We start from the raw sequence: 26045 nt of genomic DNA on the forward strand, positions 1-26045 counted from the left end.
AAGCATAGTACCTGGTAAGTAGTGTTTAGATCCTCACCCTCCTCCCACCTTCCACCCTCAAGGAGGCTCCTGGAATCTGTTGTTCCCTTTTCATGTCCATGTATACTCAATTTTAGCTTTCACTTATAAGTGAGAACATGTGTTACTTGCTTTTCCTTTCCTGTGTTAGTTCACTTACGATAATGGCCTCCAGCTCCACCCATGCTGCTGCAAAGGGCATGATCTTGTTTCTTTTTATGGCTGTATAGTATTCCATGGCATATATGTACCATATTTTCTTTATCCAGAAACATATGGGCATTTAGATTGATTCCATGTTTGTGAATATTGCTGGGATGAACATACACATGCATACCTTTATTTGTAGAACAATTTATATTTCTTTGGGTATATACCCAATAATGGGGTTGCTGGGTCAAATGGCAATCCTGTTTTAAGTTCCTTGAGAAATTGCCACATTGCTTCCACAAAGGCTGAATTAATGTACATTCCCACCAGCAGTGTATAAGCATTCCCTTTTCTCTGCAACCTTGTCGGCATCTGTTATTTTTTTACTTTTAATAAAAGCCATTCTTACTGATGTGATGTGGTATCTCATTGTGGTTTCAATTTGCATTTCTTTAATGATTAGTAAAATGGAGCATTTTTTCAAATGCTTGTTGGCCGTGTATATGTATGTCTTGTTTCCAAAAGTGTCTATTCATGTCATTTGCCCACTTTTTAATGGAGCTGTTTTTTGGCTTGTTAATTTATTTACATTTTTTATAGATGCTGGATATTAGACCTTTGTCAGATGCATAGTTTACAGATATTTTCTCCCACTCTGTACGTTGTCTGTTTACTCTCTTGATAGTTTCTTTTGCTGTGCAGAAGCCCTTTAGTTTAATTAGGTCCCATTTGTCAATTTTTGTTTTTGTTGCAATTGCTTTTGGCATCTTAGTCATGAAATCTTTGCTAGGTCCTATGTCAAGAATGGTATTTCCTAGGTTATCCTCCATGGGTTTTGTAGCTTTATGATTTACATTTATGTCTTCAATCCATCTTGAGCTGATTTTTCTATATCATATAAGGAAGGGGTTCAGTTTCAGTCTCCTGCACATGGCTAGCCAGTTATCCCAGCACCATTTATCAAATGTTTAGCTCCCACTTATAAGTGAAAACATGTTATTTGCTTTTCCTTTCCTGTGTTAGTTCACATATGATAATGGCCTGCAGCTCAATCCATGTTGCTGCAAAGGACATAATTTTGTTTCTCCCCATTACTGAATAGGGAATCCTATCCCCATTGCTTGTTTTTGTCAGCTTTGTCAAAGATCAGATGGTTGTAGGTGTGTGGCATTTTTTCTGGGCTCTCTATTCTGTTCCATTGATCTATAATGTTACATATTTTTGTCTTATATTACATTACAGTCTTGAAAGATTATTGAAGTTTGATATCACTCTTACTTAATTAGATAAGCTAAAATGATTGTCTATCTAGTTTTTGGACTTTGTAAGAACAAGATTCAGGCTTCCTATCTGTAAAGGAGTGATGTATATATGTAGGCAGGTGGCAGGATATTATACATTCTAACATTAAGAAGTTTGGGAACCTAAAGACATCAAATCAAGAATATTAAGCATTGAATATACCATGTACTGTTTTCTGTTTACATCCTCTTGAATAAGGCTGAAAAATGAGCATTTGAAATTTTAGTGATAGTCTGGCACAAAGTCGGTATTTAATAAATTACTGTTGAATGAATGAACAAAGGAGTGAAAAAGCAAATGCAAGTCCCTCGCTGTATATAGAACATTGCCAATGGTAGATACTAATTAAGACAACCTGTAGAATCCTGTGGAATGATATTTGCTGACCCAAGAAGTGGCTAGAAGGAGAAATATGTTCAGAAATTTTAAGATGACAGAGTTGTAGGGTAACTTCTAATTGTAAGCAGGACTACTAAATATGGTTGTTTTATATTAGTAAGTAGCTACTTAAAATTTTACTGCTTAATGAAATTATAGATTCATTTTTTTAATTATAGGGCAAGTTAAGTGAAGATACATAGAGGGGAATTTGAAGGGGAGAGGATAGTTTGAGGGAGTTTGCAAAATGGTATTGCTTTTGATTCTGGGATATATTGTTTATCAGGGGTCCATGAGTAGTGCTGAATGTTCTATTCTGGGCTTAAAATTTATTTTCCTACATGTGCTACATCCTTCTCCTCAAAAGTTCTGAAATAGGCAGGTAGAAACCTAAAACTGAGGAAAACACAGGCAGTTCATAAATGAGTCAACTTCATTTCTGGCAATATGGCAACTAGAGACAAAGCCTGGAACTGCAGCACAATGCGAAATTGGGTATACCTCTGATTCCAGGAGCCCTCGGTGGATGAACTAGGAGAAAATCCATCCCACTGATGATGATATGCCTACCCTGGTATTGGTTCAGGATTGGAAAGAAAAAAGGAAAGTAGTCTCCCCTGAGAATTTCTAACTTTAAATCTAAAACCATCTAGATGAAGGGCTGAAATTCATACCAGCTTTGCTACCTAAATAATTCTAAGCTGAAAGTGTAGTTTAAAATTATTCCAGATTATTCCACTGCACTCCAGTCTCCAGACAGAGCAAGACTCTGTCTCAAATAAAAAATTAAAATTTTTAAAAAAATTCCACATTAATTATTCTCCCAATGAAAATTCAAATTCTCTCTGGATCAGAGCCTCTTTGCACATGTTTCCCAAAGGACTTTTATACATAATGTCCTAGGGAACATACATTCACAATTTGGAATCATTAAATGAATCCAGAAACAAACCACCTTATGCCAAGATCGGCAGAAACAATAAAATATATAATTAAACTGACAAATATAGCAAATATTTGAATTTTAGATACTAAATTCAAAATTTTATACTTAATATAGTTTAAGAAATTAAAGGGAAAAAATCTAAGAGGAAAGCAAGACGCTAATTGGGTATTTATGAAAAAGATTCAGGTATAGTAACTGAAATGAAAGCCTTAGTGGACATATTACATGGCATATCAGACACAGTTGTGTAGGAAATTGGAGGAGAAATCTGAAGAAATTTCTCAAAGAACAATTCGGAGAGATTAAGAAATTAAAAATAAAACAGAAAATGGAGTGATGAGATGCAAATACATTTAATAGAAGGAGAGAATAGATAATTGTAGAAAAGCAATATTCAAATAAACAATGCCTGAGAACTTCCCAGATTCTATAATAAAACTAATCTTCAGAGTCAAGGAGCATACATTAAAATTAATCAACACCTGGATGCATTGTAATGAAACTAGAAGACATTAAAGACAAAATATTAAAACTAACTGAGACAAAAGATAGGTTATCTATAAAGGATTGATTATTAGACCCAGCTAACAACAGCAGTAGTAGAAGCAACAAGAGTTTCCACTTCTGGTAACTGTTGAATAGCTCCTATTTGGCCAGTCCTCCCACACATAACTACAAGTTGTGGACAAAATATCAAAACAAAACTATCTGAAGGCACTGCCCAGGAGAAGACTGACACTTGGAAAAAGGAATGGTACTAGGGTGAGTTTCTTTGTTTTATGACTAGCTCTAAGATAGGCACTGGATTGTACCATGCAGGGTGGCTAAAATTCAGATAGAAACTTTATGATATTTCTGGCTTAAAGAACCAGACTAAGGAGTGAGTTTAATGCAGTCTCAGCAGCTGGAAAAGGATGTAGGAAATCTTAAAAAGAGTCAGAGAGAGGAAACCTCAAATTCTGTGTATAAACTTTAAGGAAAGCCAGGTCTTTGTAGGAACATAAGAAAATCCAGAGCCTCTGCAGTAGATCATTCATTCAAATTGTCCAAGATACAGGATAAAATTACTCAGTATACAAAGGAGCAGGAAAATGTGAACCATACTCAACAGAGAAGAGAATGAAGGGAGATCAACCCTGTGATTTCCCATATGATGACTTAGGAAAAGATTTTAAAAGCAGCTATTATGGTGCTCTAGGACACAAAGGAAAACATGTTCATAATGAATGGACAGAAAACCTCAAAAGAGAAATAGGAACTACAAAAAAGAACCAAATAGAGATTATACAATGTGAACCTACAGTGTCTGGATTAATATCTGAAACAATAAGAATATGTTAGAAGTTGTGAGAGGAAATTACTATCCTTTTAGAAATTTCTCAAAAAAAGGATGAAATAGTGAGAGTTTATTCAAACAAACACAAAGTTCACTTCTAAGTGTGTCATCTAGCTTCATAAGGTATATACTTCAGGAAGAAGCACACATAGATAGACACACATATATATTTATTTATATATATTTAGACCCATATAAATATTTCTGTATGTGTGTATGTGTGTGTGTGTATATATATATAAAATTTTGTATGGATTCTCTATTCTCAATAAAATGTTTTTTAAAAACTATATGTTCATAGCAGAAGTTTAGCAGTGTTAATAGACTATGGTGCTGACAGAAAATGGCATTAGGGAAAAATAGTAACCGTATGCTCAAAGATGAAAAAGTTCCCAAAAGGAAATTAACTGTAATCTTAAATATGAAGTATCTGTCCAGACAAAGACCCATAGTACACAGAAGAAAGTGCAGAGGGCCCATGACTGATGGAAAAGGATAGGGTCCACCTGAGTAATAGGGATCATGGCTGGGAAGGTAGTCCTGGATCTTCACATGTCATAATGCACCCACTGGAGAGAGAAAAGCTCTAGTGGGATACTTCAGGGTGGAACAGCCTCAGTTACCTGTTCTGTTTTAGAATCTTATGTCACTGTTTCCTTTTTTGGATCTCCAACCTTTTTAACAGCCAAAGGAGTCCACAGCCAGAATATTTTGAAATTCTTTACTCTCCTCCTTCCTGTCTCCTTTTTTTTTTTTTTTTTTGACTCTCTATGGAAAGCTTGGTTTAAGAATAAATATACATTATACTTTTAAAGAACAGGGAGGGGGAAAGAGGAAATATTTTTCCCATCAGATTTCAGAAGCCATGTATATCTTATTATCAAAGGGGAAACTATTGAAGATCAATTTGTTTGTGAAAACAAAATTTGTAAGAAACTATTTGAATGATTAGAATGGGTATTAATTGCTGCTTATCAGGATTTTACAAAGTGGTTTTTTAAAAAATGTAATCCATAGGATAAAAATATTTGAATATTAATAATCAAATGTTCTGATTAGAAAGATGATTTTTGATACAGTTTGAGTATTCCTCATTTGAAAATCTGACATCTGAAATGCTCTAAAGTCTGAACTTTTTGAGTGCCAACATGAGGCTCAAAGGAAATGCTTATTGGAGAATGTAAGATTTTAGATTTTTGGATTAGGGATGCTGAATGTAATGCAAATATTCTAATTTTTTGTAAATCCAAAATGTGAAACATCTCTAGTCCCAACCATTGCAGATAAGGGATGCTCAACCTGTAGATAACTCTTAACCTGGAAGGGCAAAATAGTAACAGCACATTATGAAGACTAGCATGGCTAGAGACATGTTCACATTGGCTAATCTCTGAAATACTATAATTTTTACTGTTCCAAATGAGGGAACAATATTTTCAATCACCTAATATAAAAATCCCAGTAATAGCATGGGATGCATATATCAGAGATTTGGACATGAGACAAACTATCTCTACTCCTATTCGTAGGAATTTTTAAACTTTGTAACCCTCTCTGTACAATGTATTTTATTTCTTATTTTTAACATTAATATACCTGCTCTGTCTTTGTTCATTTTCTATTTGACCATCAGCTGCTACAAATTTTCTTTCTTTGTTTGAATAGAAAATGCAGTATTTTTCCTTGTGCAAAGTTCTATGAGAAAAAAAAAGGAAAAATAAGTATTTTTCATGGCTTTTTTCTGAATAAAGTTTTCTAGTTGGTAGATTTTTAAATCAGAATTTGGAATTTATTACAAAATAAGAGTCTATATCCAGTGTATATTGTTTATTTTGCATGTTTTCCCAATGTCTTGGAAAAATAAAGTGCTATTTGGTTTTCTTAATAATGTTTTCACTTTAATTTTCTTTGATAAGATTAAATTGCCTTCATAATAAATAATAAAATATTAAAAATATTAAATATCTACATCCACTATATATTGTTTAATTTGCATGTTTTTCCAAGGTCTTGGAAAAGTAAAGTGCTATTCGGTTTCCTTAATAACGTTTTCACTTTAATTTTCTTTGATAGGATTAAATTGCCTTGATAATAAATATGAAAAGTTTCCAGTTCATATTTGCCTGCTGTCTCTCCTCTTAGAGTTACAGTGGCAGTAAAATGAATGAAAGAATGAATTAAAGTGAAATGAATTATTTTCTACTTATCTGACATATACTATGATTCACTCTGTATAAAATTGCCAGTGGATAGTTCCAGGACTGTGCTACTTAGGGTTTTATAGAGCTGAGTCAGCTGAACTGAATTAATGATTGATTTCTAAAAGCTTCCCTTAAGTAAACTTAATCTATTTTTGCCTTTTTATATCCTAGGTGCCCAAACCAGTAGATTATTCTTGCCAACCCTGGTAAGTATTAAATGTTTATGTAGCTAGGTTGAAATACCATACCCTTAGCTCCAGGATGCCTTAAATGTGGGGGTAGTAAACCATATTCCATTTCCATTTGTCTCGGCTAAAGGTGTTTTCAGATGTAACAAAACACCATAATGAATTCTTGTATTGCTGACTTTTCCATATCTTTATCTGAGAGGGAGGTGTGTGTGCATGCATGAGCACCCAGTGCCCTTGACAGATAAAGTTGATACCAGCCACAGAAAGGAATGGAACATATGCATATGTATCTTATATTTTATGTATTTAATAAAGCAGAGAGAAAAATATGATTTCATTTTCTAAAACTAAAAATTAGCTCAAAAGGGACAACAGTAGATTTTTTTAAATTGTTATAGGTTTTTTTTTTTTTTTTTTTTTTTGAGACGGAGTCTCGCTCTGTCGCCCGGGCTGGAGTGCAGTGGCCGGATCTCGGCTCACTGCAAGCTCCGCCTCCCGGGTTCACGCCATTCTCCTGCCTCAGCCTCCCGTGTAGCTGGGACTACCGGCGCCCGCCACCTCGCCCGGCTAGTTTTTTGTATTTTTTAGTAGAGACGGGGTTTCACCGTGTTAGCCAGGATGGTCTCAATCTCCTGACCTCGTGATCCGCCCGTCTCGGCCTCCCAAAGATTGTTACAGTTTTAAAGATGGGGTCTTGCTCTGTCGCCTAGGATGGAATGCAGTGATGCCATCATAACTCACTGCAGCCTTGAATTCCTGAGCCCAAGTGATCCTCCAAAGTGCTGGATTACAGGTGTGAGCCACTGCTTGTGGCCAACACTAATAGCTTCTAAAAATAAAATTTACAACATATAACATGGCAGCAACAAAATATATCATAAAGATAGGGGCACCCGTACCACTTGGCAGCTGGCAGTATCATTAACAAAACCTAGAAAGTGTAGTGGATAGTAATTATTATTTTCTAGATAACTCCAACTATTAAAAAATATATTTAGGATTTAGTATAGTTATGGTTATCATAATAACTAATATATACTATTTGTTATATGCTTTGTACCATACATGTTTTGTTTTTATTTCAACATTTATATAAGAAAAATGGTGGTGACTGTTGTTATTTTTATGGGTGGAGAAACAAAGAAACAGAGCATGCAGCTAGTGAGTGGTAAAGCCGGAATTTCCAAGTTATGCCATCTGTACATTGCTATACTGCCCCCAAAATACAGAATGTGAGCACATTACTCATTTCTATTTGTTTTCCTGAATTTTGCATTTGACTCCTCTTAAAAAGACTGAATCTATTTTTATTTTATTGATATTAAAATACATGCATAGAAACGAGAGATCAGAATACATATATAAATATAATATCCTGGGAATGTATAGTACTAGTTGGGTTTGCATGTTACCATGTGAGTTATCTGATATTTTTTACATATTCTGATTATTTTCTGTTCTATAACAAAAGCATGGAAAATGCTGAGTTACTTTTCAAAGTGTAGGAATCCATTGTGCAACGTATGGGATTCTCCTCGGGCCCTCCTACACCTCCCCTTCTCTGGCAGTCACTCTGTCTTCTGTAGTTACTGTCTGCCCTTCCTGATATCCCTCCCTGGGCCTCAGCACTGAGCTTGCTGAAGAAATTGCAGCAGGTTTGTGATAGCACTGGGAATGTGCTTCATTTTTACCTGATTGAAGACAATTTGAAGTCATTAGTGTCTGTGGAATTTTAAACTATAGTCCTGAAAGAAATTAAATTTGGAGACTAGAGCTGATAGCATTGACAATCAAACTGAAAAACATCAGGAACTGTTAAAAATCTTGAAAGTGTGATGATTAGGTTTCTTCTCTTATACCATTTTTCATGTAACTGGCATTATAGTTACAAAGGTAATGATTTGAGAGATGAAATACTAATACCTCAAACTGCATGGATTTTATGAAATAAACTTATTAGGTACCTGAGAACCATTCAGGGCACCCGAGGGTAGGCTTTGTACCCTTAGTTTTAAAATGTACCCTTGCCAATAAGTAAAATCCTACTGAAAATATGACCAGTTAGAATAATATTATTCTTATAAAAGCAAGATGTTCAGGCAAAGGGAGAGCCTTGAAAATAGCAAGAAATAAGGATGTAGTAGAATTTTAAAATTACCTTTCTTTTTTTCTTGAGCAACCTGGACAATCTATTTAAACTAAGCAGGCAGTTTGATGTGAAATGTCTTCTGCTAGGGAACAAAATGATCAACTACCCCAGAAAATAGAACCTTCAATTTTAGAAATACGAAACTATTTAGAGAAAATTACTTTGCATGATGGCATGGTAGTTCTCAAGTCACTGAGAAGTTAAGTATCACCAACTATATTATCTACTCATTATTTCTACATTTAAAAGTAAGTTGTTTGCACAAGGTAAATTTTGTCTCTTGCATACATAATGAAATAAAATAGAAAATTAAGATGATTATCTTCAATAATCTATGTTTTGGGGTATTAAAAGACAGAAATGAGATTTGGGACTGCAAACTGGGGAACTGTCCTAAAATCTGTACACAGAACAAGAGATAGATGTCAGGGTCCCTGCCTTTTCCCATAGTAGTCTGAACAAATTGCCCTTTCCTGCAGCCGTAGGAGACACTGGAGTTAGAAGCTATATTATGTGGAAAAGGTGAACCCTGTAGGGCCTAGATTTGGAAAGATCAACCCTTGCAGAGACTGGGGAGATGCCATAGTGAAAACAGAGGGCTGTGTATACTGAGTGATGATGCTCTCCAGTTCTCTTGTGTAGCTCAGTTTTAGCACTATGACAGCTGGGTCCCATATACACATACTACTCTGTCTTGGTATTCAGAGGGGAATTTGGAAGATTTTTGGCCAAAGAAACGAAATAGAGTTAAAAATCTAAAATCCAGACCTTTGGGTGTTTCCCAGCTCGGTCTTCAGGTTCTTGTCAAATGATCAGATTCAACTGGGCGTAGTGGCTCATACCTGTAATCCCTGCACTTTGGGAGGCCAAGGCAGGCGGATCACGAGGTCAGGAGTTCGAGACCAGCCTGGCCAACATATTGAAACCCCGTCTCTACTAAAAATACAAAAAATTAGTCAGACGTGATGGTGGGTGCCTGTAATCCTAGCTACTCAGGAGGCTGAGGCAGGAGAATCACTTGAACCCCAGAGATGGTGGTTGCAGGCAACTGAGATCACGCCACTGCATACCAGCCCGGGTGACAGTGTGAGATTTCATCTCAAAAAAAAAAAAAAAAAAAAGATCAGACTCCTACCCAGTGGACCTACTTTGGTGCTCACACACACAGAGCTTCCAGTCAATGATGTATGCATCCCTCTTAAGTAGGAACAAACAACAAAAAGTAACCATACCTTTGAGGAAACCCTTGAACTGAAAAAAAAAAGAAAAAAAAAAAAGAGAGAGAGAGAAACTTGAAAATAGATATTAGAGTGAGCAGACAACTTTAAAAAACCTTTTATTTACATCTTCAAAATTAAGAGAAAACTTAAGTTCATTGGATGTAAGCTCAATGTTTTAGAAAACAAATCAAAAAGGAGCTCTTTTAGGTTGAATATTGTAGAAGACTTGGAAAATAAAGTTGAGCAAATCTTCCAAAAAGTCGGAGATAGATAATAGAGGAGAAGCGATGTGGAAACTAGGCTATTGACCCAGGGGATACAGCATTCAAGTAGCAGAAATTCCAGAAAGAGAAAACCAAGGACAGCAATTATCAAAGAAATGATACAGACATTTCTCAGAACCAAAGGACCTGTGGCTCCAAATTGAAGATACTTCTAAAAGGCCAGGACAATATATATTAAAACACACACACACACACACACACACACATTTTCATGAAATTTTGCAGTATAGAGAATACAGAAAGAATTTGAAGGTCTCTAGGAGAAAAAAATCAGGTCACATACAAAGAATTAGAAATGGCATTGAATGGAAATTAGAAGACAATGAATCAATGTATTAATATTTGAGAGCCAAAATAATTTCTCACCTAGAATTATTTACCCAATAGCCAAACTATGAATATTTCAATAATATTCATAGCCAAGCTATGCGTTACTAGGTAAAATAAAATATTTTCATAGATGCGGGACTTCAGAGTATTACACACTGTGTATGTTCAGAAAAAGCTGAAGGGTGAGCTAATCAAGGAAGGGGGAGATATAGAAGCCAGGAAAGGGGAGCGAAGAGAAGTCCCAGGACTACAGTAATTCAACAGGCTTAGTAGATCAAGCAGTATCAATTAGAAGAGTGTGGAGGGCTCAGAAGAAAAGGCTCCAGAGAAAAGTAACAGGTAGATTATGTGATTGTCTTAATTCAGTTAATGCAGCTGTAGGTTGAGTATCCCCTATTCAAAATGCTTGGGACCAGAAGTGTTTTGAATTTCAGATTTTTTCAGATTTGGGAATATTTGCATAAACATCATGAGATATATTCAGGATGGAACCCAAGTGTAAACACAAAATTTATTTATGTTTTATATATATCTTATACACAAAGCCTGAAGGTAATTTTATATAAGATTTTAAATTTTGTGCATGAAACAAAGTTTCGACTGCATTTTGACTACAATGTAAATTTCAACGTGGATTTTAAGGGGACATTCAAACCATAGCAATGGTGTTGAAAAATGTATTATTGGGACGTATATTTGGAAGGAATCTGTGATAGAGACAAAGAACTTGAACAAACAAAAACATAAGCAATTTTATTTTGGAGAGCAGATATTCTTTGAATGAACACCATGCCAAAACTGGGCCAGTTGACAGCTTGGCTTTGTAGAGGTTACAGAAAGACAAGAGTGAGGAACAGCACTATAAAGGAGTGAGCACAGGTGGTAGGAAGAAGATGATTTTTCTTCCTTATGTCGAAAATTGATAAGAAATTGTCATATAATTGTTTAGAAATACACAAGTAGAAATAAAAAATAGGTACAATGTTTGAAATGGGACTTGGAGTAGAATGCTTGTCTGTTGGAATACTGCTGCTTTTTTTGTTATTATAATGTGAATGGACTTTTAAAACTACGTTAATGCATAGCTTTGATAAAAATGCATACACTAAATACTAGTTGTGATAAGTGTCATGAAAATAGGGATATTGTAATGAGAATATGGAGTAGGTAGTACAAGATGCAGGACAACATTCTTTAGATGGTATGGTCAGAGAAGACCCCTCTAAACTTTAACAATGAGAAGGAATATTGTGTTGATAGAGCATGAGTATTTCCAGACAAGAGTACAGTCTGTGAGAAGACTCTAAGCTCAAAAGGAGCTCGAGAAACTCCTGGATCTGAAAGAAGGCTGGACACTAGTGATGAAGGCAGATATAACAGATAAGGTTGAAGACAGGTAGGCATGAATGAGTCAGATTATTACTAGGTCCTAGTAGTTCATGAGTTGTTATAACTTGTCTTTTAACACAAGGTACCATCTGCATAAAATGCCCTTAATTCCTCTTTTATACTAGATGGAAACCTAACATGTTCTCCATCAACAAACTTTTATTGAATGCCTGCCATGTGCATTTTAAATGAATATTAAGTTTGCATTGGAGGTGAATGTTTATACTGAGTTACATGAGTCTATATGTGAACCAGAGGATTTTCAGGTCTATGAATTATTGACTAGCTTTGAAAGAGAACCAATCTAAACAGAATTTTTCTTTTACATTCTATTGACTAAAATCTCTGATGTATCTTGCCAGGAGATTTTACACCTATATATGACTTGAGGGGTCATTAAAGATTATTTTAAGATTGAATTTGGGCCTTTTGTTTTTGTAGTTATTATGGAGCTTCTATATGCTTAAGGCCAGCAAAATCTAGGGAGATTGAATTCTGGTTTTGAAAAATATCTACCTTTTGAAACTAAATTTTACTCATTATAACTAATTGCTTAAGAAAATTTGTTATCAAAATTGTGGAATATATGAATTAATCTCATATCAGAAAAATAATTATTTAAAATAACATTACTAGAATTTTTTTAAAAAAGATACTTAAAGGAGATTTCATTTCATAGTATATATAGAAAAGCTAAAATAAGCGTGTCTGTGTATCTTATACAGGGCAGTCTCTCCCTACAAGTCTTTTTCCTTCCTATCCTTAAGCTCCCACAACTGTCTTTTTACCCAATACCCACTGACTCCTCTTTGTCCCATTTGTTTACTAGGTGCTTAGGAGGTATTAGGCACTGTTCATTTTGCTGTTGTTAGCTTTGTAGAGCATTTGTGTTTGGACGTATTAAAGGACCTTTTACTGATTTATTTTTCTTAAACAATGTAATTAGTACAGAATTACCAACAGCTCAGCTCTGCCACTAAATTAAATATTGAGAGATACTTACTTTTAGCCTCTGTTCTCTTCCAGGTATATTATCCAAATTTTCTGTGTCATTGTTTTTTACAGGTATGCTGGAGCAATGGAAAGATTGCAAGCAGAGACTGAACTTATTAATAGGGTAAATAGTACTTACCTTGTGAGGCACAGGACCAAAGAGTCAGGAGAATATGCAATTAGCATTAAGTAAGTAGGACAAGTACTTTTACAGAAATAGATTTCCTGTTTTCATAATTGCGTAGACCATCTGACATGTATAACACTGAAGTTGAAAACCAAAGTTCTAATTGCAGAAGAAATAATGCATCTATCCAGACAGTTCATTAATACTTGAAAATATCTTTGAAAAACAGTAAAAAGTGTTATAGGCTGCTAATTGGCATATTAGATTTCTTTCATAATATTGTGTTTTGGTGGTTTGATGTGTGTATATTTCTAGTAAATACTAACAGTATAAATTTCTAGATTTTTGTCTTATTTTTCTACATTCTCAAACTGAACTTACTAAATAAATTGCACATAATGAATAGTCAAATCCAACCTCCCTTCTCACTTCAAATATTGGTTGTATCCTCAACCAATCCAGTAAATATATTTTGTTAATTAGCTGTCACCAGTGTATTGGCATAGGTATATATTTTGTCTGCAGAATTAATTCCTATAATGTTATTGGGGCATGCCCTCTGGTAATTATTGATTTCTACTGATTAAAAACACATTTATATTCATAAGTTATTCATTGCCCACAGGTACAATAATGAAGCAAAGCACATCAAGATTTTAACAAGAGATGGCTTTTTTCACATTGCAGAAAATAGAAAATTTAAAAGTTTAATGGTAAGCATTGATTATTTCTTTTCAATCTGGGATCCTTATTTTTCTTTTGTTAGAAAGGTCATTTTAATTCTATAGTTTCTTGGAAATTTTGCTCACTGAAAAGTTAAAGAGAATCGTATTCTAATTTTGCAACAAAATCCTGAAAATTCTAATTTAAAAATCTCTAAGTTTTATATTGCTCAAATCATATTCTTCATTGTAAATTGTTTGCAAGTTTTAGATACAGTTTTGGTTTGTATTTAAATGACACAGCAGATTTTTAATATAACTTTCTTTCCTCTTTTTTCTTCCTTTGCCTCTGTGTCCTGATTCAGGCAGAGGACAGTATTTTAAATTATAACACAAAAAGTTGTATTTAGTAAAATATGTCTAACATTTAGGTCCATTTTTTATAAAATGCAATATAAAGTCAAATTGAAAAGATTATTGTATTTTCTGCTATTTTAAGTGATCTCTACTGTGGTTCTCATTCATTACCTTGGATAATTATGCATTAACAAGGTAACATTTTTGCCACTTAACAGTTGATATTTCATAGGAATTGTATATTTAAATGGAAATAGTATATTGTCAAATCACATCAAATGAATAAGGATTATTCCCACAGTTTTAAAAAAAACACAACTGATTCATACTTTTGTTAGCATATAAGAATATTTTGTGTATGTCATTTAAACAATGTGTATATGTCATCATGTATGCATTGCTAACAGTAAACTCTCTAAGTTCACATTTCCTTAAGTGGTCTCAAGTATGTTTCTCAAGTTTGGTAGTTTCTTGAGATAATGAAGAGTTTGGATATAGGACATAAGATGCATTTGTACTGCTAAGTACCTTGAGTAACATTGGGAAGGACCACTCATTGACTGAACCATCAATCAAATGATACATACTGCATCCTTCCAGAATACATCTCAAAGCACTTTGCAGATGTTAACTTTAAAGTTAAACTGAGTGTAATGGAGCCTTACAAAGTAGGCCAGCTTGAATACCTTATCCAAAAATTCAGAGCTCCTTCAAGGCGGGTGTCAGTGTTTTAAAGAAATTGAAGCATCCTGAGTTGAAAGAAAAATAAAATCTCTATGGATATAAAGATCATTCCTAGTTCAAAAGCTAAGGATGGGCAGCAAGGTCGTGTCCTGGAAAATGTAAACTCTGTCAAATTTGTAACCAAGATCCAGGCATCCTTCCTGCTGGAAGTAATTTACATTCTGTTGAAACAAGCAGGCTGAGCACAGAGAGAATTGGACCAGAGGAGGTTCCTCATAAAACGAAAACTTGGAGGGAGGTGGCAAGTGGATGCACAAATAATGAATGACAGACACAGCTGAGACATGATAAAAGCATGCACAGGGGCTCTCCACATCTCTGCAAGACACGCCAGCTTGAGCTTTCACCTGCAGAACTTCCTTGGATGCTAATGAGGCTGCTCCACAGTGCTATAGTTACTATGGGACTTAAAAAACTGCTGCAGGGCCAAAGATAACTGCCAGCCTTGCAGACTTTGAAAGTAGCAAAAGTAACTCCCATCAGAAGAGACAAGCAAAGAAGATGAAAGGAATAGGCACTGAAAAGGGCCAATCAATTTAGCTTTGTGTCACCTGGGTTCAACTCAAGGAAGTTCTTCAGAAGCCAAGGTTAGATGTGAAAAGCCAGTAATACCAGTGACCTGGATTAGTAGACATAGATGCATGAGTTCCTATCTGCATGTAAAGCTGTGATTATAGTGAAAGCAATAGAGACCTAGCATTAAAAAAAAAATTGTGTCAGAGAGCCTTAAAAGTTTCTACAATAATATTCTCTGGAAAAAGAACTAAAAGTACTTCTCACGGGACTAAAGTAAGCTTTTCGTATATGTTATGTATAAAATCTCAGCAATGTCACTATTAGAGACATGTGCATATGTGGTTTTTTCTCCATATCTGGGCATCTTTTGTAAGGAAGCACTAATAACAGCATGTTAAAGGGAAGGGACTAAGAATGTTAGCAAAGCAAAATGAAACTAATAAACATTAGCAAAGGATGTAATTGTGGAAAGAAAAACAAGGAGCTGGAAAAAATCTCAGTATCAGAAAAGCACTTTTGTCAGGTTTAGCAAATAACTGTAAAAATTACTGAAGAGGCAGCTGAACTAATCTGAAGTTACTCCTCCTTTTTGTTTCTGTTCATTTGTTGAGCAAATTTATATTGAGTCCTTACTATGTGAAATGACTTTCTGGAGAACTCAAAAGGACTCAACCGTTCTAAAAAGAAGCTTTAAGAATCGGTAAGTATGTCTACACCAAGAACTTCACCATAGACCACTCCTTGGAACCTAGGCTGGGAAATGCCACATGAATACTTGGTCAGAAGGGATGGCTCACGTTTTAGCAACCTGAACTTCTGGAACGAGGTAGAAGATGATTAATTGGTGTGAAGACTTCTCAAAATCAAGATCATACTAACTTCAAAGAGTTACCCTTTACCATGTTGGAGTCAAACACACTTCTCTATTATAAGTAAGGAGTGATCTGTGGAGTTGTTTCTTAAGAATAGTTCAGTATCCTCTTATTATTGTTATTAGTATACTCTTCTATCTGTGAAACACAACAGGGCCTGGAATTACATTTAAATCTGGAAAGCGTGTAAAACATAAGCAAACTCCAGAGCTTCTTTTACATTAACTGGTTTCTCAGTGAGAAGGTTGACCTTAGGTGGTTATGACCTAACCTTTTTCCCTTGAGTTTCAATAGCTTGGTTAATCAGAATCTTTGTTTTTCTTAGTCATTAAATGCAAATCCTAAATGAATTTCTGTATCCAGATTACAAGGCATTAATTTTGTTCTAATTTTCATGTATGCCAGACAGTCCATGTCCAAATGCTGTTTATAAACCATCTCCATTGCCTGTTTCCTTGGTAATTGGAATGACTGGCTCTCACTCATTATTTTTAAGAGACTTGAATTGTTGACACTGCTGTGTCAGTGTGAGATAAGGAAAGCTTAGCGATTTCTTTTGTTTAGAGTCTTCTTATTTACTTGTTGTACCTGAAGGTCAATGACTGTTAAAGCAGGGGTGGATTAGACTAAAATACAGAAAGCATAAAGGCAAATTGGAAAAGATCCATAGTGACACTATTTAATTCTACCCAGTTAGAAACATGTAGGAAGATTTACCCTCATAAGACTGTAAAAATGGAACTAAAATATCTTCCATGCTTAGTGAAGTGATAAAGAGTGTTTTGCATTTTACTAAGCCGCATGACCCTAGGCCTTGGAAAACTCATTTTTTCTTCCATAAAATTTGGGAGTGGGTGAGTGTTAAATAATCACCAAATCCTTTCTCAGTATAATAATTCTATGGTTTCTAGCCAAATTCACATAAATTGTAATTCATAGCAAAAATCATAAAATTCATATTACCTATAACAAAATTATGTCGAAGTTCAAAGCTATAGCTTATAATTCCTTTCAAGTTTGTTTTCACATTTGCTAAAGAAAATAACACATTTTACTCAATTTAAGTAATAAGACTAGGAGAAAACTCTTCAGTATCATTTGTATCAGTGACATTGTGTGTGTGTGTTGGGGGGGTGTGTGTGTGTGTATTTCTTCCAGAGACCTCACAAAATTTTGCTTCATATTTAAAAAAAAAAAATAGAAATATTGGTCACTAAGTAGAATTTAATTCTATGCCTTGTCTGTGCAAAACATGTTAAAATTCACCAAAATACAAATGCATATTCTGATAATTGAAACCATTTTGGAGATACAAATTTCTACAAGGTCTTTTGTTTCTTTTTCTCTTTTTTTTTTAAAGGTCAGTCTGATTACAAATTTCTTGCTTCAACAAGGACCCACATTATCTGGGCCCAAGGAAGAAAGGAAGAAATACATATTTTTCAAGTTATAGATATAATATTTGCAAGACCCTAACATCTTAAGTCTTAAGAAAATAAAGTACCTAGTACATCATGAACACATAGCAAAAACTACTTCACTTTTGCCTCCCTGTTTTTTTTATGTGTTTTTTGGTGTTTTGTTTTGTTTTGTTTTGAGGCAGTTTCATTCTTGTTGCCCAGGCTGGAGTACAGTGGCAAGGTCTCAGCTCACTGCAACCTTCACCTCCCGGGTTCAAGTGATTCTCCTGCCTCAGCCTCCCAAGTAGCTGGGATCACAGGCACCTGCCACCACACCTGGCTAACTTCTTTGTATTTTTAGTAGAGACAGGGTTTCACCATGTTGGCCAGGTTGGTCTCAAACTCCTGACCTCAGGTGATCCACCTGCCTCAACCTCTCAAAGTGCTGGAATTACAGGCACAAACCACCATGTCTGGCCCTTGTTTTTGTATTTACATTTGTTAGGCACTATTTGCTAATAGTATGATATAGTTAAGAGCACAAACTTGGGAGAAAGACGCTAGCTGTGTGACTTTGCGTAAGTTCACTCACCTCACTGGGATTTGAGCTTCAATGGGAATAAGGCCCATTTCATAATGTTCTTGAGTGAAGGTTATAAGAAACTATGTAAAGGGCCTGGCACATGGGATAATGTGGTAGCTGTTACGATTTTTCACATGTATTAGGTACTTTATATATTCTTTGTTGTCATCTGTGAAATGGTTTATTAGCCCCATTTTGTAGGTGCGATTGAAAAATCGCCATTTGCCTTATCCAATGCTTTAGCCAAACTGTGCTGCTTTTAGCTTGTGAAAGGTGATCTTTGTTTATCACCTTTGTGTCTGTTTCCAGCCTGCCTGCTCTACCTAAAATGATCTTTCCCTGGTTCCTGGCTATTGTAATTTTACTAGTTCTTCAGTTTAAGCCAAGCTACTTGTATTACAAAACTTTTCATCATCCTTCTCATTGGATACACAAAACCAAGTTCTCTCTCCTGCCTTTGAACTTTCCCTTCCCTTGATGAGAACTCCTCAAGGGCAGGAGGCTTAGCTTTATAATCTCTGTGACCCCTGAAGCTCCTGGTACAGTGCATTCCACAACACACTCAAGTTTTGTCTTAAATAATAAATCATCGATGATTCTCTTTTTCTTCTTTCAGCTGATTTCTGGACTCATTGATTTGTTTGGGGAACTTTGAACATAACCACTGAACACAGATATTAAGTTGATGGCTGTGGGATTTTTAGAAGAATCGAGTGTTGGTTTTTTTTTTTTTTCTGTTTTTTATTTTTAAACAGGTGCTCCAATAGAAGCATTGAATAATTAAGTTAAAAGTGATTTTTCTTTTATTTTCATTTCAGATATTTATAAAAAATTTTTATATCTGCAGTACTCATTTGATGATAAGATACATTTTTATTGTGAATTATTATTCAGTTTCAGTTTACAGTAGAGAGATTCAGATTTCTGCAGAATCTATGAAACCAACCTGTGAGATTTTCTGAAACCATAATTTGAAGGATGGCATGTGGTTATTACATTAGGCTTAGATGTATTTAAGACAAATTATTTATGAGAGAAAATTGGAAAGAATTACATTGACCTCTGTGAGTAGCAGATATGCGGAGCTATGACGGGTACTATACTTCATCAGAAACTAAAAACAATGTCAAGTACCATTTGTGCTTTATCAAGTTTTGTTTACCATGAAAAAGTATAAGTTTGTTTTTCTGCCATTTTGAAAGAAAATAAGTGCAGGAAACTAGAAATTGCTATATATTCAGCAAGCAGCTGTTCCTTTTATTTTGGTTTAGAAAGGCAAGTATTTCATAAATAAGAACAATAATTACTACTCTGAAACTGAGATTTAGTGTGGTTTCTTTTCATTTTCTACATCTGACTGAAGACTAACAGGATGTTCTCCATCTGTGAATAACAACAGGGGGTAACTCATATTATTAATGGCTTGAGTAACAAGGGCAGCTATTAGGTAGGTGTCATGTACATCCAGACAACAGGGAGAGATTATCATTTACTTAATCTTCCATATACATATGGAAAATTTAGCATTAAATTGATCATCCTTATATTGTATTTGTGTGCTGAGGAGTTCATGTGTTTGAGAACAAAAGTATCTTTATCAAAAATATGTTTGCTTATTTTTTCCAAAGGAACTTGTGGAGTACTACAAGCATCATTCTCTCAAGGAAGGGTTCAGAACCTTAGATACAACTCTGCAGTTTCCATACAAGGAGCCAGAACATTCAACTGGACAGAGGGTTAATAGAGCAGGCAACAGCTGTGAGTATTATACTTGATAATACAATTTACTGTCATGTAAAAATTAGATGCACAATAACATTAAACATCTTCATTCCAAATTTTAAAATGTAACCAATGGATGTGCTAATGCATGAGCAAGGACTTTTTTTCTGGAGTTCAGTAGAGTCAGATGGACCAACAGGCTTGTGAACACATCTAATTATAGATCTTTATGGCAAATTAAAAATTATGTTTATGTTCAAAAATCCATCAGAAATGTAAAAGATATGCTAATATTTACATTTTATACTTTTCATTGACTTTTATATTAACTAAACTCTTTTTAACTTACATGTAGTGTGTGTGGTCATAATTCTGTTTGAGTAATAGTATTTAAGCAGGGCTGGTACACAGCTCTCCAGTTCGCCTAGTATCTCAAATCTGCTTATGGTCTATTTCAGTGACTACTTTCAGAATTTTGATATTACTAATGTGTTTTTTTGGATGCTAGTATTTCTAAAACCATACATTAGCCACTTTCTTTCAGAATGAGCCCTGTGCCACAACTAATCACAAAAGATTAGCATGCAAACAAAAGCATGTTATGGTTGGACTGTGAGTCTAAGTTGAAAACCTTTTTTCTCATCGTTTAATGTTACATAATCTTCCTGGAGATAGATATAGCATGTAACAAAAAAAAAATTGAAAAGTGTCATCAAGAAGGTGTGATTTTATTCTCTTAATTTGGTATCATTTTATTTTTTTAAATAAGTGTTTTGGGGAAGAAATGAATACAATTTCATTACTCTTAGAATCTTTAGCCTAAGCAAAACTGGGATATCTAGAGGTATTTGAAAACAGAATTTGCATCAGTTTAATATAACTTAATATTTTTTCCCTAAAAGCAGAAACTAAAAGGGGAACAGGTAATGCTCTGGGTTTCAACAACATCAGTGAAGTTTTATACATTTCAATTTAAGTAAACAAACAATCTGTCACATCAACTGACGTTTTTTATTCAAGTAACTTAATAGATGTTCTCCTCACAGTGATCAATGGTGTATGCCTAAGCTCATACAATGAAAGTAGAGTGAACTTTATGTTAAAACTTTAAACACCTATGACATTTTATCTTGTTATTTTGTAGCCCAAGATTACCTGATTATTTTAGATTCTCAAATAGGCATAATTTTTGCTCATTCAAAAATGGAAGTTTTCTCTAAAAACAATTTTCCTACAAATTTCTTAAAACTCTGTTGAATCTATGACATTTCCCCCAGCATGAAACATGTAATTTTCAAAGCTCTGTTTCTTTGCCTTCCCAGCAGCAAGAGATAATAAAAGTTGCCAGGGAGTTTGGTTAGATGAAAAATCCTGTTTGAGTCGTTCACTTAGCTCTAGAGAACCTAGGAGGGAGAAGTGGGTAGACAGGGAGAACAGATGTCCCATGTTAGGTAGGAAGGTCACTAACCCTCATATTTCACTCTGCGGTTCACGCCCAGCCAATTCCTTAGTGTTTAATACATGGAAGTACTCAGAGAATGTCACCGGCAATGAATGAAGTTGCCTAACTTAAAATGTTGTCTCATGTTTAATGAAGTATTTAATGCTCAAACTTGTTTGATAACTAAGAAGGGAATTACAGGGCATTTTAAGCATAGGCAGTAGAATGTCTTTGAATATCCATGCTAGCCCCAGATAAATTTTTCAACTAATAAAGTCATGAGTTCAAACTTCCCTACCCAGTCTTTTTAAGAGATTCTGACAACTTAAGTCAAGCCACTAAAACTTTTTTTTTGTAATTGTGAAGGGAAAGCAAACAATTCATTTAAAATTTTATATTTGTTATAGTTTGGTTTTGTTCATCAATTATTCATTCATTAAACAGATATATATTAAACACCTAACACACTCAAGGCACTGTTCTGGTTCTGTGATATAGCGATTAAGAAGACAAAGTTCCTATCTTTATGGAGTTTACATTTTAATGGGGAGACTCAGGCAAGTCTGGCTTGGAGGAGTTTCATATTTTTATATAGAGTGGTCAGGGAAGATCTCCCTCATAAAGCGACTTAAAAGGAAAGAAGGGGAGTGGGTTAGTAATGATTGCACTGTGGTTAACACTCCAAGATTAGTCATTCATTACTGCAAAGAAGGATTGCAATCTTAGATCAAATTTGTGATACCATCCCAATGATTTATTTACTTTATACTAACTTTGTATAAAATTAGAGGAAGACTAAGATGGTTCTGGGAACTAAAGGAGGTGTTCTATATAAAGCACTTAGCATAGTGCTCTTACATGGTAAACAGTAAAAGTTACTGCTGACTCTACAACTTCTACTTCCTCTACTACTGCTGCTACTTCTAACTCTTATTCTAACACAGCACTTTCCTATATTTCTAAGGCTTGAATACATTTACTAATTATGACTCATAGCAATGTACATCTTTGCCTTTATGATATTTTAAATATAACTTGCTTATTTTTATACCAAGACTTGATAAAAGTTCACCCTTAAAGAAAGACTGCTTCTGTTTTTATGCATTTTATACATCCCAGGAAGTGGCATGTTTGTATAGAAAGATTGTGCAAGATGTCTTCATATTGCTTACTTTTGGTTCATAGCTTTAGGTATGCTGCTACCATCTAAAAATAACATTCGCCAAGCAGTATTACCTTGGGATACTGGGTTGGACAGAAATGGCATCTCCATTACTTCTAAAAGGCCTTGGAGTATACAGAGCAGGCAAGGTAAAGCTTGGAACCATTCTGTGTTCTGAGTAGAGGTTGAGACTAGAACTTCAACTCCTGAAACCTGCTGTTTTTCATTCTTATTATTTTTAAATAATCTAGTCACCTTGGAAAAGAAAGCCCCAGGGCACTGTAGAGGCCGCTTACTTTTGGGCTACTCTAGGTTAGAATGTCCTTAGAATGTTTACCAATTATTTTTTCAAGTATGTGCAATGTGATAAGATTATGACAGGGCTATCTTATGCAAATGCAAAATAACATTTAAAAAGATGTTGATTAGAATTAAGCAAGTGTCCAAAGTATTGGGCAAGGAGCATAACATTTTAAAGTTAGGAGCCCATTGTAAGCCATCTCTCAGCCTGTCTCCCAGAGAGATGGGATTTTATCTTTGTCTTTGGAATGACTTAAGAGCATTTCTAACTGAGAAGAAAAGAGAGAAAGAAAAAGAACAAAGGGAGAACTCAGGCATAGCAGGGAGCTATTGGGCTTCCCCTAGAAACTTCAGTGACTCCGTGAAAGTTGTTCTGTGGATCTTTGTAAAAATCCCATTATTTTCCAAAATGGTCATCTCAAACCTGCCTTAGATTGCTTTAGGTTCACCTGTAGGGCTTGCATATTTGTAGGGCATTAAATTGACTTTTGCCTTTCTTGCTCTACAATGAACACTTAATTATTTTCAGGTCTGCCAGAGTAGCTGTCTGACCTTAGGCGAGTCACTTAGCCTGTCTGGGCCTTAGCTTTCTCATCTCATAAATGAGGAATGACATTAGAGATTTTATAATGTTCTTTTAAAAATAGCATCTTAGGTTTTTTCCTTTGTGTGCATGAGAGAAGCAGGTAAGGTAATGTTATCAGATTGATGCATCGGGAAAAGTTGTATGATTAGCTGTTTGTGACCTATAAGCGGAACTTAAATATTTTGCCTAGTTTTTATTTGTAGAGAATTAGTTGGGCCGCAGAGTAGAGTTGGGTAATTTTTTTAAATAGCTGTCACTGTATTTGTATAATATCTAAGTATCTTCTGTAAGAACTTATTAATTACAAAAGAGTAATAGTAGTAGTAGTAACCAAGTGATCAAAGTTAACATCACTAATAATGGGACAAATCAATATCATGTACCTCCTAATATAATGCTCCCAGTAGGACACACCAACACTTTGGTGATATTATTGCCCCCAAAAAGCGTAAGTGGAATCTAATAATGAGGAAACGTCAGACAATTCCAAACTAAAAGACATTCTGCAAAATAATTGGTCTATGTTCTAAAAATTTCAATGTCATTAAAGATAAAAGAAAGTCTGAGGAACTGTTTCAGATTAAAGGAGACCAACAGATGTGACAATTACATATAACATGTGATTTGGACTGAATCCTAGAACAAGGGTTGAGAAGATACATATATATACACACACATGTGTGTATATATATGTGTGTGTATAGTAACATATATTTTGTATATGTTATAAAACGTGTATATATGTTTCTATAAAAGATGTGATACAATTGGCAAATTTTGAATAAATTATCTTAAGAAATAGTAGCACATCAAAGCAATTTTCTGCTTTTGATAATTGTACTGTGGATATACAAGAGAAGAGAATACCTCTGTTTTCAGGGAACGTGTGCTGAGTATTTAGCAATAAGGGGCATTATGTCTGCAATTTATTATCAAGTGGCTCAGGAAAAATGCTTAGGTTGATAAAGCAAACATCATAAATTGTTAACATTTGGGGAGTCTGAATGAAAAATATGTGGGAATTCCTTTTGTTATCCCTGCTACTTTAAGTCTGAAATATTTCAGAATAGAAGTTTTCAGTTGTGGAGATGATCCCGTTTGCTGGCTATATCTGAAGAATTGGGAGGTAGTGACAGTGTCCTTCTTTTGCCTGCTTCAGACATAGAAGGGTCTGGTCCGTTAATGTGGAACACTAGCCTGTACTGAACAGATCATATTTGAAGCCATCTGTTCCTTACCTGGGACCTCATTGGATCTGCTTCATTCATTCATTCATTCATTCATTCATTCATTCATCCCTCTATCCTGCAAATATTTTCAATACTTAGCATATGCTAGGCCCTGTGCTAGATACTGAAATTATAGTAGTGAATAAGATTCACAATCTGGTGAACAAGAACAGACAAAAACAAATGCCTTCAATAATCACAATTTTGATCATCCTTATGAAGCTGAAGCATAAGCACAAGGAAATGGGAGCAGGGCCATTTAGCCTGTAGGGTCAGAGAAGGACTTTTTGAAGAAGTGACAGTCAGACTAAACTTAAAGGATCTATGAGAGCTGGCAGGGTGCGAGGTGGTGGCCAATAGGGAACCTGCATAGCGAAGAGGTCACTCGTGTGAAGGCTCATAAGCAGTAGAGAACTTTGTATGTTTAAGGAACTGAAAAAAGACCAATGTGTTGGGAGTATAGTGAGTGGATTCTGGTATTTGCAGTAGGAAAGTATTGAAGTTTTACAGACAGAAAATGGCATGAACTAATTTATATTGTTTTAAAAGACCGCTGACTGCTCCTGAGGAGTGGCCTGGAGGGAGGCATGCACTGAGGGGAGATGAGTTAGGAGGCTATTGCAGATGTCCACGAGAGGAATAAGCATGCTTTGGACATGAGTTGCACAGTGACAGTAGAGAAGGACAGTGGCAGGTTTGCATATACCTTAGAGGTTGAGTTGATTGGATAAAGGATTTGAAATCAATTTAGTGCAATTATGGTACATAAGTATTTGCTTTGGACAACTGGCAAGTGATAAAACCATTGACAAACCAGGAAACAGAAGAGATAGAACAGATTTAAGAGAAAAGGTAATATATTCAGTTTTGCAGTGTTTAGATACCGGCAGATATTCAATGATTCAGGATGCAGCTGGCACTGAGGAGAGTAGTCTGAATTGAAGGTAGAATTTTATGAATCATTAGTACTTCATTTCATAGTTCACATAGAATATAGTGATGTGAGAATTATAGGCATTTGTATATAGGCTTAATTTCTTCTGGTGCATTGTTCTCTGGAGCCCTAGGAGCCAGGACCCTTTGCTTGTCATTCTCAATTGTACTTTTGCACATGCCTTGCATGAAATAGCCTCAGAAGGGGCTAAACAAGTTAAGTCAGAGTCTAAGGTTCACAGGGGCCTCAGCAGATATTAGAGTGATAAGTTGATACTGGAAAAGCATGGGAATATGGGTGAGTTTGAAAGCAAAATGTAGATCAGCATGTTCCTTTCAATGTGGTGACAAATAGTGTAGAAATTCTTCAAAGATTGACAAAGGCTACTTTTGTCATTGGAGCCATAAGGTTGACCTTGCAGGAAGAAGTAGAAGCCAGAACAGAGCCTAGGCTGCCTCTCTGGGTGTGGTCTCTTTCCTGCCACCCACTGTCCCCATTATTCTATTCACCATCCAACAACATG

The 26045-nt window shown here is 35.1% G+C and overlaps 1 protein-coding gene across 4 annotated transcripts in view; it reads left to right on the forward strand.

Annotated features, from left to right (window-relative positions):
• VAV3 (vav 3 guanine nucleotide exchange factor) overlaps positions 1-26045 on the forward strand; it is a 408117-nt gene that overhangs the window by 365356 nt on the left and 16716 nt on the right. For all 4 annotated transcript variants that reach the window (XM_011968871.1, XM_011968873.1, XM_011968874.1 and 1 more), the window contains 4 exons: positions 6503-6537; positions 12960-13076; positions 13640-13727; positions 19777-19906. In XM_011968871.1, the coding sequence (XP_011824261.1) occupies positions 6503-6537; positions 12960-13076; positions 13640-13727; positions 19777-19906 (370 nt within the window). The remainder of the gene's footprint in view (positions 1-6502; positions 6538-12959; positions 13077-13639; positions 13728-19776; positions 19907-26045) is intronic.

This window comes from Mandrillus leucophaeus, unplaced genomic scaffold, assembly GCF_000951045.1.
Source record: "Mandrillus leucophaeus isolate KB7577 unplaced genomic scaffold, Mleu.le_1.0 Scaffold861, whole genome shotgun sequence".
NCBI lineage: Eukaryota > Metazoa > Chordata > Mammalia > Primates > Cercopithecidae > Mandrillus > Mandrillus leucophaeus.